General features: G+C 39.3%; 2 protein-coding genes across 3 annotated transcripts; one reads left to right on the top strand and one right to left on the bottom strand.

Annotated features, from left to right (window-relative positions):
* Positions 1-508: 508 nt before the first annotated feature.
* Positions 509-2,625, bottom strand: LOC124275425. The gene is made up of 4 exons (XM_046710992.1): positions 2,531-2,625; positions 2,157-2,247; positions 1,836-2,039; positions 509-732 (listed from the first exon to the last, which is right to left on the bottom strand). Exons 2-4 carry the CDS (start codon positions 2,230-2,232, stop codon positions 626-628), a joined length of 387 nt encoding a protein of 128 aa, XP_046566948.1. The 5' UTR covers positions 2,233-2,247; positions 2,531-2,625; the 3' UTR covers positions 509-625.
* Positions 2,626-5,649: 3,024 nt separating this feature from the next.
* LOC124275422 (N-acetyltransferase ESCO2-like) lies at positions 5,650-16,267 on the top strand. Of its 2 annotated transcripts, XM_046710981.1 has the most exons (11): positions 5,650-5,728; positions 6,183-6,257; positions 7,043-8,383; positions 10,045-10,141; positions 11,103-11,234; positions 11,613-11,708; positions 12,840-12,917; positions 13,853-13,918; positions 14,736-14,911; positions 15,299-15,437; positions 15,507-16,267. In XM_046710981.1, exons 2-10 carry the CDS (start codon positions 6,199-6,201, stop codon positions 15,426-15,428), a joined length of 2,175 nt encoding a protein of 724 aa, XP_046566937.1. In that variant the 5' UTR covers positions 5,650-5,728; positions 6,183-6,198; the 3' UTR covers positions 15,429-15,437; positions 15,507-16,267. The 2 variants fall into 2 exon arrangements, with proteins under 2 accessions (XP_046566937.1, XP_046566936.1); XM_046710980.1 differs by having other exon boundaries at positions 15,299-16,267.
* The last annotated feature ends 413 nt before the right edge of the window (positions 16,268-16,680 follow it).

Below are 16,680 nucleotides of genomic sequence, written 5' to 3'. Positions count from 1 at the left end.
TCACTTCCGGGTTTCCTCTATCATCAAATTGACCAGGGAGACTATATAAGTTGTAGATTATCCCTGAATTTACACAGTGCCATCAGATGACCCCATCACTTCCGGGTTTCCTCCCACATCAAATTGGCACTGTGCCATCAGATGACCCATCACTTCCGGGTTTCCTCCACATCAAATTGACACAGTACCATCAGATAACATTTGGCGCTCACTTGCTCTCCGATGTGCCTCACGACTTGGTGAATGGTGTTTGAAGCAACCGTCTGTAATATTCCAGTTAAACGTATCAGCATGTGTAAAATGTTCCGGAGTGGGAATGAAAGACCAGTGTTGAAAGAATAAACAACTGCAACAAATTATTTTGGGCAGATGAGACAATCAGTGAAGACTACCCCCATATTTAGATGCTGGAAACATCCTCAACATAACAATGAACAACTGGTGGCGACTTTATAAGCACTCATCGATCATTCTCATCAACTGAACATCATACTCAAATATTCTTCGTTTTCAACTTTTATACAATGAAAAATATGAAAATAAAACCGTGAACATTTCACAAGTCTCCCTGTAACCTATTGTTTTCTGTGGGGAACGTTAATTTCGTGTAAATGTTCGGTCCTAATTAGGAATTGGAATGTGTGAATTGAACGCCTTCCCGCTTGATTGACGACGATTGGCTGATATTGCCATATCCGTACACTGATTGGACGACAAGATAGTCGTTTGGATCTGAAATGGAATAAAAGGGATATTATAAATGCCTGGTAATGACTCCACTGTTTGAAACATGACCTGATTTTTTAAGTCGAGAAGCTGTAACCAGAACTTTTTGATTCAGTATTTATGTAAAGATTTATGCAAACATACAATTTAAGTTTGCAGAAATAGCGAACTGCTGTTAAAAACCTTGGTCAAAACGATGCAAAGATAATGCTTAAGTAGGCAGTTTACTTCAATGAGTACCAACTTGTGCGCTTTAGAACATTGCAAATAGTTCACTATGATACCTCGTCTGGCATGTAGCACCAGTGGCACAATGCATACATCACTGCATACATCTTTTCACTAAAATACTTCTTCGCCATAGATATCACTGAAATATTGTTCAAAACAGACTGTTCGTGGCTTTCACCATATAGTAAACGTCTAATAACTGCGCAACGTAGGTCTTTCTTCAAGCATACACACCATGTTATATCTGAAACCTTGTTGTTAAAAGCGCTCGTAAACCATACCCACTCACTCATAACGACCAAACTCACTCAAGTCACTCACGATTAACAAATTCAACTTACAATGCTTAGTTCATAAAAAGTGAGTGAGCTTGATTCTGCACGTTTAAACACTATTTCTGTGGTATCAAAGAGGGGAGCACCAATATTGGACATCAGACATTGTAACCGGGCTTCGGTATGGCCAACGCTGCACCCAATACCCCAGTATATTTAAAAGAAACTGGTTATATCTACAATATCATCTCCCTGTCCTGGTCAGAAATAGTCCCCAGGACTGTCCCATGGGGGCGGTGGGGTAGCCTAGTGGTTAAAGCGTTTCGGTCGTCACGCCGAAGACCCGGGTTCGATTCCCCACATGGGTACAATGTGTGAAGCCCATTTCTGGTGTTCCCCGCCGTGATATTGCTGGAATATTGCTACAAGCGGCCTAAAACTGAACTCACTGTCCCATGAATGTCGAAAGGTCCGAATACAATGTAGATCAGAATATCAGACTGGTTTGCCTGCGCGAGACACAAACATCTTCAGGATCCCAGCAATTTGAAATATTACTGAGAGAGATTTACACAACAAATAAACAAACGTATACCGTCCTACCTGATCTTGTGTTGTGTCTGGGACAGCCACCATTTCTCACCAGCTGATTGACCTTATCTCGCGGGGTCATGATCTTGTCTGTCCTCTCGAAAGAGGTGTCATGGTGACGGAGACGTAGAGACTCAGGACTTCTGGTAATGGCAGAGGAGTGGCTGATGTCACCGTAGCCGTAGGCTGACCGCACGACGAGGTAGTTGGTGTAGTCTGCAGGGAACACGTGTTATATCAGACGAGAACCAAAATCAGTCTTCACACGCGTTACTTATGTGGGGAATCGAACCCTGACAAGCGAACGCTCACACTACTGCCCATCTAACGTACCTGGTACCACATTGTAGCCGAGCATCTTCCCGTATCTCATGGCATCCGTCTCCATAGTGTCGCAGGTCGCCTTCATGGTGCTTGTCGGGGCCTGCTGATCAGATTTAATATTAATATGTACGCAAACTATTTCAATCACTTAACGCTAGTAACATAATCACTGCAACACGGATGCAGTATGGATACACCATGTCAACCCAAAATAAGTGACATGAAAGACATTTAGTTGTTTAAAAGGCACGATAAATGGATGGCGTTTTCAATACTTTAGTGTGAGCCTGATTCTGTGGGTGCTTGTTCCTCCAAATGGTTGGGGTTTAATTTTTCAGGCACAATTCTGTGATTGTGATGAAGAAATATGCATAATGGTTTACCGTAGCTCTGGTATGAACGTGATTTCTACGCCTCTCTTTCGTTCTCTTCTTTTTTCTCTTCCTCTGTCTCTCTGTCAGACAATTTTCTTTTCCTCCCTGGGACTGCAAAGAAGAATACAATTTAAGAAGTTCAACAAGGCTAAATGCAAAAACATTTTCACAACTCGATTATGTTCATCTCCTCTGGGAGACTCTAAATAGCACGGGGTTTCTTTACCCATACTGTTGGGTAAAAGAAAGTAAAATATTACAAGGCTGAAAATCACCGAAATACCTCATATGTAAAGTAAAAAAAATAACTACGATACCCGTTTCTAATATCGTGTCACCACTGAAGAACTATAACTTGTTTGAACACTTAATGCCTTTTCGAAACCACACTCATAAAGTGTGGGTTCGAATCCCGGTCTGGATTCTATCCTTAAAAAGTACTAGGATTTGTACATAAACGTGAAAATGCAATCCTACACATAACATATGTTATTTTCTTGTTTTTTGTCACCTTTAGCCGCCATCACGTGATAAGTGTATACATTCTGTTGTGCGGCACTTTACAAACGATTGCTTGCTAAAGGCACTAATAGAGAAACTGCTCAAGTCAGCTGTGTAATAAGTGATCGATACTTCAACTCCTGTAATGCCACTTAAAGGTAACTACAAGACATATTTAAGGATTCTATCTTACTTCTTTTTAATGTCGGAGTCCCAACGGCTGCCGACACAATGTTATGTGGAGCAGTAGATCTGGGGGAGGAGGCATCAGTTCGAGCAGCGGAGCTGGTAGATGCTAGAATCTGACTTGAGGGTCTGATCGAATCCACAGGTTCCGCATCCAATGATAGCGTATTCTCATCTCTGGGGGAGTTGTTAGTTTGAGGCCTGTCAGATTCAGGGTACGAAAATTGTCGTCTTTTTGTTGGTGTTGATGAGATCACAACTGTTGGGAAAAAAATATGAAACTTCAATAAATCCAATTAAAACTGTCATCATAAGTTAAGATGAAATATTCTCGAGAGGAAATATTTAAAAAAAAGGAATAGAAATGAATCTGGCGTGCCCAGTCGTTGTTAGGACTTACCGTTTACGTCTTCCGAACCCATCATTTATGCACTGTCAGTCAGCACAATGTTCTTAACTGCTGTGGGCGGTTGATTCCAAAATTTCCCCAAAATACAGCAATATTGGAAGAGCGAAGGATAGGCCTATGTTGTCTCTCACGACAGTGTGATTGTCTATGACGTCATAATCATAACGACGTCATTACAACTTTCGATATCGGCAACTTCCGAAAATTCTCCTTTTTTCTTTGCCTTAGTATTCGCTAAAACAAAGGTTCTAATATAATTCTCACTTCTTCTTCTTGTATAATTGTATCTACAAGTTACAATAATATCTCTTGTGTGAAGAAATGTCATCGGCCCACGCCGTGAGATTAGTGTTGTATACGTCATGGACCACTATGACGTCATACACATTCTTTTTCTGTGGTCCAACGTCGAAGTTTCCTAAGCTGGGCCCCGTCTAGCATACGGCAAGTTGGCGTGCGCAAAGGGAGCCGAGAACCAGCTTACGAAGTTTCACAGCAGCACAATCATTCTACTACCCAGAGATCCATGCATCGAAGTTATCACTGCACCGGAGTGTGAACGGAAATGGCACTACAAAGAATGGAGTATCCTCCAGCTTATTTTAATAGAATGCAAACTGTATTAAATAACCTAAAACAGTGAAATAATATAATGCAACGAATGATGTGTGTAATATTGTTCCTAAAATGTATTCCTCAAGCGTGCCGGGTGGTCGTGATTTCGGATCCAAGATTTGACATGGTTAAGATATTTGCTTGTCAGCATCAAGCTCGTTCTGTTTTTCATGAATGGGGTAAAAAGGCCCGTTCATGTTGTCCCTCGTCGTGATATTGTTAGAATATTGCTGTAAGCTGCGTAAAACTAAACTCCATCAATCAATTCATGACTGAGACCTGTATCACTTTGGACTCTCCTCACATGCTGACGAGCCGTGCTATATCTGTTATCAAAAGCGACGTAAACTCAACTCACTCACTCACTCGCTTATTTAGAAATAATTGCGGTGCCTTCCATTACAGTTGGAAAAATGTTTGCTATCATCTTTCACTAACAGCAAAATATAGTTGCAGTAGATATTTCACACTGAAGGCCAAAACTATCCTTGGATTCCTCATCCCATCCACTCAAACAACGAAATACTCCTGAATTGGGGTCTCATGTGTTTTAACCACGTGTCGTTCTGTTAAATTAAATAATAATTAATCTGTTCATAAATTATGTTATACAACAAAGTTTGGGATTCTCAGTTTTCTAAAATGGAAACATAATTTCAAACACACTCGCAGATTTTGAAGACATGGTATTGAATTGTAATTTTTATGCAATAATACTGAGAGGCAAAAGAAAGTGTACTGTTTTATCTTTTCTTGGGAATTCAAACTGAAGAGACTGTCGTTAAATTGGATTAATGCCTATTTAACAATCAAAACGATATCTCTGACAGTTTGTAAAAAGAATCTACGGCAAGGTAACATGGTGTAAAAACAAATCAGTTCAGTGCAGACTGGGTAAAACAAATTGCAATCATATGACTATTATCATGTTTGAAGTGCGCTGAAAAAATTCCTATTATTATTAGATCCCTGTCAGCAGGTGTGTATTATGAAATTGTAAAAATATTTATTGAAGATTCAAAATCAAATGATATATCAAGAAAGTAAAATCGTGTAACAGTACTCTCAAGTCAAACTTAGAAATGAATGATCTCCTAAATTATGTGTACACCAATGTTTTCTGTGTTGGAGGCGGTGGGCAATCAACATAACATACACTATTACACAGACCATGTCCTGTTTGAGCTGTAGTAAACATTTTATGTGTGCTTCCCGACCGAAGGTAGTTTTGCGTATTATCTAAACTGGGTGTATGAATATTGCGACCGCGCAACCCACCAACAGTACCAGTTCTTTATTCAGCTTTTCACAAATTAGAGTTATCTTTCTTGGTGGATTTCGGTATGCGTCTGTTCATTGGTCAATTATTTGCTGAGTAAGGGCTACTGAACCAATCAACAGTTATTTGCGGGAAAACTGAAGGTCATACTGTCAGGGCGCCAAATACATTTTGGCGGAGTTTAGCGACTTTTCTGGTGACATATGAGTTTGTGGTGGTAATATTTGCTTAAATATATCATGTTCTTTTCCTGAGTGCACCAATGTCATTTTAGATATGGACGTTTGCAATTTTAGACCAAGTTATGACGTACTCTATCGTCATTTTCATTTATTATAACCTCGATAAACGAGTGTTCACTCAACTCGTTTTGAGCAAAAGCCATTTGCAATTTGTCGAGCGATATATTATTTAAATTTCTCTGAAGTATGTATGTGTACAGCTGTTCGAAAGTTCCGTTTGTTGTAGTTTAACAACATAAGATAAGAACGACTGATAGATGTACCGTTTTATTCATTCAATATGACAGAATGACAACGTAAATAAAGCACATTCGGCAAACGTTTGATAATGATATACACCTATTTAGTTTTTCAGTAATGTATTTGAATCGCGTGTTGGTATTCAGTATCAACTCACAACTTGTTCAAACATAATTATTTCACTTTCAGAGGATTGCCACAAGTGATGGCTACATACAGCATGAGAAGGAAAAGGAAATTACAGCCCTCTCCTGATAAAAAGAAGTATGAGTAATTATTGTATTTTTGGCTTCCATTGTTGGTGTTAATGGAGTTAATTACCGCAAATTAAATCATCATAACCCAATTAGTTTTGACTTAATGTTTTCATATATGCATGAAAGGACTACAAAATCTAAATAACACTTACATTGCCAGGAGTTATCAATACCCATTCAGCTTACATAGATGTATGTTTTACAGGCCTTTATTTACTGCTTGACTGCAGGTATCGCATAAACATGACCTTTAATGAATATTGCAAGAAGATTGCTTGTTTCACTATTTACAGAAGGAAGTTGATGTTAGATAATTTCAAGAAACACTTGAAACAAAACATTATAAAGATGGCATAATTGTTGGAATGGAATATATAAGGAGACATCTCTGATGGAGACATGATGTCTCTACTAGATACCCGTGAAGGTCCGGGCTAGAATATTGATCTTCAGTAACCCATGCTTGTCGTAAAAGGCGACTAATGGGATCGGGTGGTCAGGCTCGATGACTTGGTTGACACATGTCATTGGTTCCCAATTGCACAGATCGATGCACATGCTGTTGATCACAGGATTGTCTGGTCCAGACTCGATTATTTACAGACCACCGCCATATAGCTGGAATGTTGCCGAGTGCGGCGTAAAACTCGACTCACTAACTCACTCTATTTATGGGACAGGGACGAATTCACTTAACATTTTCTGTGAATCTTCACGTCGAACATTATACTAACCACAAAATGGCTAGATATTTTTGCTTTATGTAGATAATAATTACAATTTTGCTTCCAGGACTGACATTACTTCTCCAAGAAAAAGACCAAGGACTAATTCAGTGGAACCTTCAACTGCTTCTTCTCCCATCAAAAGCCCATTCGCTAATGCTGACGATGATTCCCCAGTGTTTGCAACCAATTCTTTTTACGGATCCAGGCGTAAGGTCACAGGAAGTTCTTCTTCCTCAATGTCCAGTCCTGTTGTGGTGCTCAGTCCCTTGACAGAAAGGAAACTGGTAAATATCAGAAATACTAAAAGACTCCAAAACAAATGGAAAGATGGCCAGACTAGTTCTGAAAATGGCAGCCCAAACTCCCAAGGCAGTGGCTACACCAGAAGATCCAAGCGTAATAAAGGTGAAAATGACAATGAGAAAACACCTGTTATTAAAACTAATCCAGTTCAAGGTAAAGATACTCCAGTGAGAGGAAGGAGGAAGATTACAGTTACTAAAAATGCAAAAGGTTCCCTGACACCAGCCCCGAAGAAAGTTGATAAGGAAGACTCTGAAAACACCCCTCGCAAACTGAAGAGTTTGAATAAAACTTGTAAGAGCTCAGGAAAGAAATTTTTTAGAACCAAATCCCCAGCAAATGCTGACAAAATGGTTGGGAGTATTGTTGTCAGGAAAGGGTTCAATTTAAAATTTGTCCCCAAAAGACTGAGTGGGAACCTTTGGGAAAGGTCAACCAAATCCAAGAGTGCTAAAAAGGGAAAGAAAACCACTAACAGTAAATACCCAAAACTGAAAATGAAATCCAGCAAAAATGTCCAAGATGCTTTTCTGTGGGAGAGTGAGCCCAGCAGCGGCGACAACACAGACATTTCGACATCTGGAAAAAATATGTCGAAACCTTTTGTGATGACTAGGAAGGTTTCAGACTCACCTAGAACAAATGAGAAGAAACTTTTCAAAAGCCATGTGAAGCTCCAAAACTGCATACAGTCAAAATCCAAAGGACAGAGTGAGGTAATTCCCAGAAACATTAACAGTGACAAACAAATTGTTTTAAAGACGAGCAAACTCCAAAATAGTTTCATGGATGTAAACAAATGTGATGTTGAAACTGATGGAGGATCACTAGGCTCGGTTGACTCTTTCCTGGAGAGCTCCCCGACAAGTGTGTCATTGATCAGTGAACCATTGAACTCAAGGAAAACCGATTCTCTGTCAGGATCACATGACCTGTTTGGGTTTGACAGTCTCATGGGTGACGACATTGAGACGTCGCGGCCACCATCTGTGTACTCCGATAGGTCAGCTACACCTACCAAAGACGTCAGTTCAGAAGAGAAGAAATATTTCTCAATCTTTGATCCCAAGAAGAAAAAGCAAGAGTCTCAATCCAATTCAAGGTAAAGATTGTGTTTGTTATTGTAAACATATTACAAGCTTGAGGAACATCATGCAAATCATCACAACATACTATTAGAATATATTATTACTTTCTCAGTTTTAAGAATGAGGACAATATTTGTGGATATACAGCTTCATTCTGTGTACCACATGGGTACAATGTGTGAAGCCCATTTCTGGTGTCCCCCGCCGTGATGTTGCTGGAATGTTGCTAAAAGCGGCGTAAAACCAAACTCAGTCAGTCAGTCAGTCAGTCAGTCATTCTGTGTAGGCAACGTTTCGACATAGATTCTAATGTCATTGTCAAGCAAGTCGTGACAGTCAGCGACATTAGAATCTGTCAAAACGCCCACAAAAATTGTCCTCATTCTTCATCTCCTCAACTTCTAGAATGCCAATCAAAGAAGTTTCTCAGCTTTTTAGACAACATTTCAAGACATTTTAACATTGCCTTTATTGGTAGAACAGGGCACATGGTGTTCATTGGGCTAAGCTTGTATAGGATCTGCAAACCTATAAACTTCTGGGAGGAGAAATTTGTTGTGTTTTGAGGTTCTGTGATTCTTGGTATGCAATCATAGTATGGTTTGAGTCACAAGTCTAGCAAAGAATGTTGGTAATCCTTTTGATACTTACCTCCATGTTTTTACTTCACTCTTGTTTGGGGACGGTGGGCTAGTCTAGTGGTTAAAGCGTTGGCTTGTCATGCCGAAGACCCGGATTCGAATCCGGACATGGGTACAATGAGTGAAGCCCATTTCTGGTGTCCCCCGCCGTGATATTGATGGACTATTGGTAAAAGTGGCGTAAAACCAAACTCAGTCAGTCAGTCACTCTTGTTTGACAGCAGTTGAAAACCTACTCCAAAATGTTGCATCATCATGATAATAATATAATAAAGAAGTTCTCATCCATAAAGAACCTTACCTTTCTTAAGCAAAGTTCATTTTGTTGTTTGCTGAATGAATCGAACGTCAATGAATTTACCCAATCACAGAGTCATTAGTCAAGGAAAATTTACTTTGATATAAGCAGGGTTATCCAAGCAAATAGGCCACGTATGAATTCTATAATCTACTAACGAAGACAGATGCAGGCTAGTCAATAAATGATTTTGACAGTAATTATGGTTATGCCCAGAGGTTCCCCATAGATCTGTAGTCCACACCCTGTCGATGTACACTTGGTAGTGAGGAGGTATAGACTAACACTATCCAGGTATTCTAAATATATAATTTTGATAAAAACATTTAACTTTATGTGTGAATGTGATATAAATTGGAAAGTCACCCCAGTGAGATGGGTTTTCTTTTTCAACCTGAGGAAAACCTAGACTTGCTTCATTTTGGTCTATAGCTTTACAGTAATGGCTGAGTTGAAAGGAAAATATTACAAATATGACATACTGAGACTTCTGACTGTACTCAAGGGTATACTGATGTACATTCTGTAATCTGGTAATATGTAATCTGGACAAGTTCGGCAAAGACCTTTGCAACATTGGCATCAGACTCTTATTACAGTGTTAGTTTTAGGATGTTACACAAAATGAATTCGTAACTTACACTGTATTATTGACCAGTTATGGGATAGTGAAAGAGAAATCTCAGTTGGTTTAATCATTGGTGAGTCATTTGAACGTTTTTGTCTGAAATTTCAGCCCACTGTCTACACGGAGGTCCTTGCGGTCATCCCCACGAATCTCACCAGGCTTCAAAGTCACCAAGGACACAGATGGGATGGAACAAATGATTATTGTAAGGCTTGACAGTCATTATTGTTTCACTGTGATTTTATACCTGCGTAACAAAGTAATTACTAACCATGTCTGTGGTGTAACAAATGATTTTTTTTATGTAACACTTTCTTAGAAAAGAGTGAGTGAGGTTAGTTTTACGCCACACAGCAATATTCAATCTATATGGTGGCAGCCTGAAAATAATCGATTTTGGACGAGACAATCCAGTGATCAACAGTATTAGCATCTACGCAGTTGGGATATGATCACAGGTGTCAACCAAATCAATGAGCCTGACCACCTGATCCCATCTTAGAAAAGATATATGTCTGTTCTCCCAGCTATAAATGGGTACCTGGTGGGATTTGGTAGTGACTTGTAACCATGTTTTGTCTCGCAAGCAGCTTGAGTTGTGTACTCCCAAGTGAACTTAGAAAGAAGATCGTGTGCTCACTGATCCACAAATGGGTGATAATAATGACAACAGTGCTTAGGGCATGCTTCAGTGGAGGTGCAATACAAATATTCTTTTATATTTCTTATTATACTTACAAATTGTTTTTGGCCTTAGACATGTTAATACATACTGTACAAACTTTGCAATTAGGCCTAAAATTTTTTTTGTGGTTCCCGATTACCCGACCGACTCTTGAATTCTGGTGCCGACCCTAGTTTTTTAAGAGGTGTGGATAAAATAAGCTTTCAGATACCATTGTTTTTGCCTGGCACCAATGGACAACGGTTATTTTGATAGAGAAAGTTGACATGATGGCCTCAAACTTGATTGAATAAACAATTATACATTGATAAATGTGTTATTAGTTCATACTTTACTTTTAAAAAAAAAATGTTAAAAAAAAAAGAATTCCTACCTACCTATCCTAAATTTGAAAGAGGTGTAGTCAGAACCATAACCTTTTTTTTATTTGGCCTGTATGTGTTGCATTTGAGGCCAGTGTTGTTAAGTGTTACTGTTGCAGGACGCTGGTCAGAAGAAGATCGGCGCCATCCAATGCAAGACCTGCAACATGTTGTACAACCAGGGAGATCCCAGTGATGAGGCAGACCACGCCAAGATCCACCTCACGTTCATTAGTGCCCTCAGCTTTCCAGTAAGTCCGGAGGAATATCATTAGCAATGAAGTATATGGAAGATGATATTTTCTACATCATTTTAATATCACACTCCTTCAAATTTGATTTTGCTCAACTATTCAAGCTGTTTGGTATTACAGGACTTGTAATAGGCTGTCATGCTTGCTCATACATATATTTTGTAAATGGATTCGAAGGTATATATTATAATACTATCAGTTTGCATTTTAACATTTTAGGAATTATATATGGATATCATGATATTGCAGCAGTTCAAGAATAGTTTTTAATTTATATATTTTTTAAATTTCGAAAAATGCAGTGCTTTTCTTGAGGTAGGTACCAGAGATGACCTGAATGCATTTTATCTACATGTTATTCTGTTGATGTGTCAGGGATGGAAGAAAGAACGGGTTGTGCAGGAGTTTCCGGATGATGGTGGCAGGATTATTGTTGTTCTATCACAAGATCCGAAGTATGCAACAAAGAAGGTACGTTGCTAGCATGTCTTTGTCCTCTCAGTCTCTCATCAGTGAGGGTTACAGGTTGGAATAAGACCCCAACAGACAGTGCTGGTCGTAGTCTAGGGAACAGGTGCTCTGTGTGGAATGTTCTCACATTATTGATCATGGTGGGGGACACCGGAAATGGGCTTCACATATTGTACCCATGTGAGCATGGGGAGGAATCGAACCTGTGGCTTTGGCGGGACGAGCTAATGCTAACCCACTGCCCAAGCTGATGGTGTGTTTTCATACCAAGATGGGGGGCGGTGGGGTAGTCTAGTGGTTAAAGCGTTGGCTTGTCATGCCGAAGACCCGGGTTCGAATCCCCACATGGGTATAATGAGTGAAGCCCATTTCTGGTGTCCCCCTGCCGTGATATTGCTGGAATATTGCTAAAAGCGGCGTAAAACCAAACTCAGTCAGTCAGTCATACCAACATGGAGGGGAATGTTCTCACAATATTGATAACTGGACTGTCTGATCCACAGCCAAGTGTTCACAACATGCCAGCTTGCTGGAATAATGCTGAGGGTGGCATTGAACTACGGACAAGCAATCCATCTGTCTCAAATCCACAAGTCTTTAAAAAAACCTTGTAATTCACTGTACTTCAGTATTCCATAGCAACTGCTGGCTCCAAAATTAGCAACAGCACAAGACTTGTAGAAGTTAGGACTACCACTTTTACCATGAGATATATGAGATGGATGTGTGTTTGTTCATAGATTATTGACAGAGGGTGATCCAGGTTAGAATTTGTCGTTATCAATCCATGTGTGTTGTAAGAGTCAGCTGACAGGATGGGGTGGTCAGGCTCGCTGGCTTGGTTGGCACATGTCATTGTATCCCAATTGCGTAGATCTATGCTAATGCTGTTATAGACTCAATTATTTACAGGCCAGTGCAATGTAGTTGGAATATTGCTGATTGTGGCATTAAACAACGAACAAAGAAATTGTTAAAAGTAAAAAGTCATAGCTTACCCTGTACTGAAACTTGGCATACATAATTTCTACTGTATGAAATGTTTTGTGAAAAAGATGAAGGATTCATATCTTTGCAGATTGAATAAGTTTAATGTTATGATGAAATGCTTACTCATGCATTTACCTGCAGGTGGAGGAAATCAACAGGATGATGAGCCTGGACCTTGGGTTCCCAGAACAGACAGTGTGGTACAAACCTCACCTCAAGGTAACGCCTCCAACATTACATACAGTGTGGTACAAACCACACCTCAAGGTAACGCCTCCAACATTACATACAGTGTGGTACAAACCTCACCTCAAGGTAACGCCTCCAACATTACATACAGTGTGGTACAAACCACACCTCAAGGTAACGCCTCCAACATTACATACAGTGTGGTACAAACCACACCTCAAGGTAGCTCCAACTTACATACAGTACTCTCAAGATGCATATACATACAGTGTGGTACAAACCACACCTCAAGGCGCCTCCAACTAACAGTGTGGTACAAACCATAATTGTATTCAAGGTAACCTCCATTACATTGACACACACCTCAAGAGAAACTGAATCCATGTAATATTTACAAGGATGTATTTTACATCCTCGATAATCTCCAGGGTATGGTGGATAAATCTCCACTAGTACTCTGGATGCATATATGGCTCTGCTCGATAATTGTATTACCTCCCTTGACACACAGAGAAACTGAAACCTTGTAATATGTCAGATTATTTTTCATCTTCATTAGTTGGTGGTAAAAATAGCACTTTCAGTTTGTTTTTCTCCTTTGTTAAAACATGTATTAATTTTTTTGTTTAAAGTAAGTATACTACAGCGTCAGTACACTAATTTATTTTATTTTTGTTATGTGTTATTGGAATATTCAGTGGACACAAGGTGTGGTTGTATTTTATTGTACTTCAGGAAGAGTGATGGCTTAAATTATCTCCCTTTGTCCAGTGAACAGCTGTTGGTGTTTTTTCTAAAACTGAAGTTAATCACTATATGGTATTTGCAAAATGGAAACATATTCCTGCCTACTCTCTTCAGTTTTACTTGTGTCATCTTCACTGGGTATATTTCATGTGTCTCGTGGATGGGTGAGTGAGTATTGTTTTAATGGTTACCATGAGTTTGACCTCCTTATGTTACAGGTGTTTCTGTACGTCTCGGATGAGAAGGAAGTGCAAGGGTGTGTCGTGGCGGAGTCTATTACAGAGGTATGTCCGTCAGTCAACAGAATCTTAGTGTTGGAATCTTTATAAAGAATCCTGTGAAAACTGATGATTGTCTAATGACTTTGGCTTGAAACTTTGTCATAGTGGATGTTTGTAACTTAAGTCGATACAGGAATGGTCTAAAGAAATCCTAACTCTTTGATCTACTGCTTATTGGATAGTTGTGTAGTGACTGCAGAAGTACAGTATTATATACTGATACAATATCCCTTTGATTACTATTTATATTGGTGTAAAAACATGAATAATTACAGGAGCTTTTCAACAACCAGCTTAAGTCGATTCTTATGTATTTCCCAGCTGGTTATGAATAAAATAACATTAATAATGCCTCTGGATAATGTTTGTCTCTCCTTCAATATATAATTCTGGCTTGTGATTTACATGCGAAAAAAAGAATGTCAACATATAAATGAATGAGTTTAGTTTTACAACACTTTTAGCAATATTCCAGCAATATCACGGCAGGGTCAGCATATGAAATATGCGTACTGTATCATGATAAAAATCATATCGCAACTAATGTTTATAGACCACAACATATTATTACACCTATATCTATTATACTTATTACTGGAAGGTCACGATATGGCTGAAAAAATGTTGCTGCGACATTAAATTTTAACTCGCTGGAAAATTTATATTTTTTAAAAATGAAATAAGTGTACAACAAACAAGTCCTTTTGAAGTAGAACTAAGAGTTGAGACTAGTCGACTTGGTTTCATGAATGACCAGTAGGTGTCATTAATGAAATCAAAGATTTATTCTAGTAATTGTGAATGATGATGTTCGTGTCAGGGTTACCGAGTGATTCCGGAGAGCCAGGGAGGAAGTCAGGTGATCTCCCAGCGTACAGGTCGGCCCTGGTGTTGTGAGACGGAGCCCGAGCCCGCCCTGGTTGGCATCAGCAGGCTGTGGGTTTGCAATTTGTACCGGCGGAAAGGCATCGCCTCTCGACTTGTCGACACTGTTAGGTCAGTAGTGCTAGATGGATTGTTCGAAACAAATGTCCACTGTGGATTGATGGTCTAAAAGGTGTCAGACCTTTGTATAATTCACTGATTGGTTGAAAGCGTGAAGTCAAATTATGCAAAGTAAGAATTTATTCATTGAAACAGCAGTGATTGATGATGGCATCTATAATTGTTGACTTCATGGGGGAGTTTGTTTGGTTTCTGATTACGTACACTACTTATCGTTCTTGCCCTGGATAGTTTCATTGAATGTTGTTGATGCACCTGAATTTGAGCAGGGAACTAGCCTTGAAATTTTACTTGCTGGTACTCACTTAGTCATAGCATGTTTATCACTGGACCAGTCTACGAGTTGGCATTGTATTGTTATTCTTCTTTATTTTACAGACAAGTATTCGAGCATGGTGTTCTTATTGAAAAAGATGAAGTTGCCTTCTCCGACCCCACAGCAGATGGCAAACAGTTTGCAACAAAATACAGTGGCACGCCAGCCTTCCTCGTCTACAAGTATATGTAGTTACCCGGTGTTACCATGGTTATTGAAGACAGGATCAACATCTCGAGTTACCATGGTTATAGTGGACTATCATCTTAGGTTACCATGGTTATTGAAGACAGGATCATCATCTCATGTTACCATGGTTATAGTGGACTATCATCTAGGGTTACCATGGTTATAGTGGACTATCATCTTAGGTTACCATGGTTATGGAAGACCAAGACCATTATTTTGTGTTAGCATCGACATGGAGGACTATCATGTTGTGCTACTATAGTTACAGAGAACCGTTACGTTACCATGTCTACAGAGGACCATCATATTGTGTTACCATGGTTGTGGAGGACCAGGATTATCATGGGTTTTTTTTCTGTGTATCCATTTCAGTTATGTTTTCTTGTCAGTTTGTCCTGTACCAGAGACTTCATCTTCATTCTTGTCTGCATCGGAATAGCTCCGACATGATACTTCTGTAAAGTGTGAGCGTCTTGTGGATTACATAGTTAGAATATTCAGTTCAGATGTTTTTTATTTATCATCTTGTATTGACAGATATGCCTGTACACTGGGGTAGATTCAAGAGAAAAAAATCTAACTGTGATTTTGGTTCATCCAGTGTTGAAAGAATTGGACTTTTGTAGCCTTAAATAAACATTAATCCTCGAGATCTGTTCAAAGCTAATTATCAGATGCTTCATGGGCATTTAGAAGCTGGAAGGTAACATAATAACGTATGGTATGGATTTACAACTTCTTTAATATTTACAACGCATTTCTGGGCTACTTCTTGCCCCTTGAAATATGCTTTTATAACATCTAATCGAGACTATGGATGATAAACTGAATTGTGAAAATCATGTATTGAAAGTTCTGCCCTTTTTTTTAAGTGGATGTGTATTCCAGATTTTGAAAACCATGCTGAAAAATGAAGTAAACCACATGACTGGCTGGCCTGCTAGAATACACACACAAAGTTGTAAAACACAAAGACACATGGACAGACAGATGCACATACTTTGGATCTTATCTACCTGTGTTTAAGATCCGGATTAGAAGTGATCTTCAGTAACCCATGCTTGTTGTAAGAGGCGACTAACAGGATTAGGTGGTCAGGCTCGCTGACTATGTTGACACATGTCATCGTATCCCAACTGTGTAGAATGGTGCTCATGCTGTTGATCACTGGATTGTCTGGTCCAGACTTGATTATTTACAGACTGTCACCATATAGCTGGTATATTTCTGAGTGCGGTGTAAAACTAAACTAACT

The sequence above is a fragment of the Haliotis rubra genome, unplaced genomic scaffold, assembly GCF_003918875.1.
Source record: "Haliotis rubra isolate DU_JTF1 unplaced genomic scaffold, ASM391887v1 Scf2, whole genome shotgun sequence".
NCBI classification, from domain to species: Eukaryota; Metazoa; Mollusca; class Gastropoda; order Lepetellida; family Haliotidae; genus Haliotis; species Haliotis rubra.
This window is presented reverse-complemented; position numbering and strand designations above follow the sequence as displayed.

Coding starts and splice junctions, on each gene's coding strand:
- LOC124275425 (XM_046710992.1), bottom strand. CDS start 2,232: ATGAAGGCGACCTGCGACACTATGGAGACGGATGCCATGAGATACGGG. Junction 2,040..2,156: donor CGGCTACAATGTGGTACCAG/GTACGTTAGATG, acceptor TGTTCCCTGCAG/ACTACACCAACTACCTCGTC. Junction 733..1,835: donor CAGACACAACACAAGATCAG/GTAGGACGGTAT, acceptor ATTCCATTTCAG/ATCCAAACGACTATCTTGTC.
- LOC124275422 (XM_046710981.1), top strand. CDS start 6,199: ATGGCTACATACAGCATGAGAAGGAAAAGGAAATTACAGCCCTCTCCT. Junction 13,919..14,735: donor TGGCGGAGTCTATTACAGAG/GTATGTCCGTCA, acceptor TGTTCGTGTCAG/GGTTACCGAGTGATTCCGGA. Junction 14,912..15,298: donor CGACTTGTCGACACTGTTAG/GTCAGTAGTGCT, acceptor TTTATTTTACAG/ACAAGTATTCGAGCATGGTG.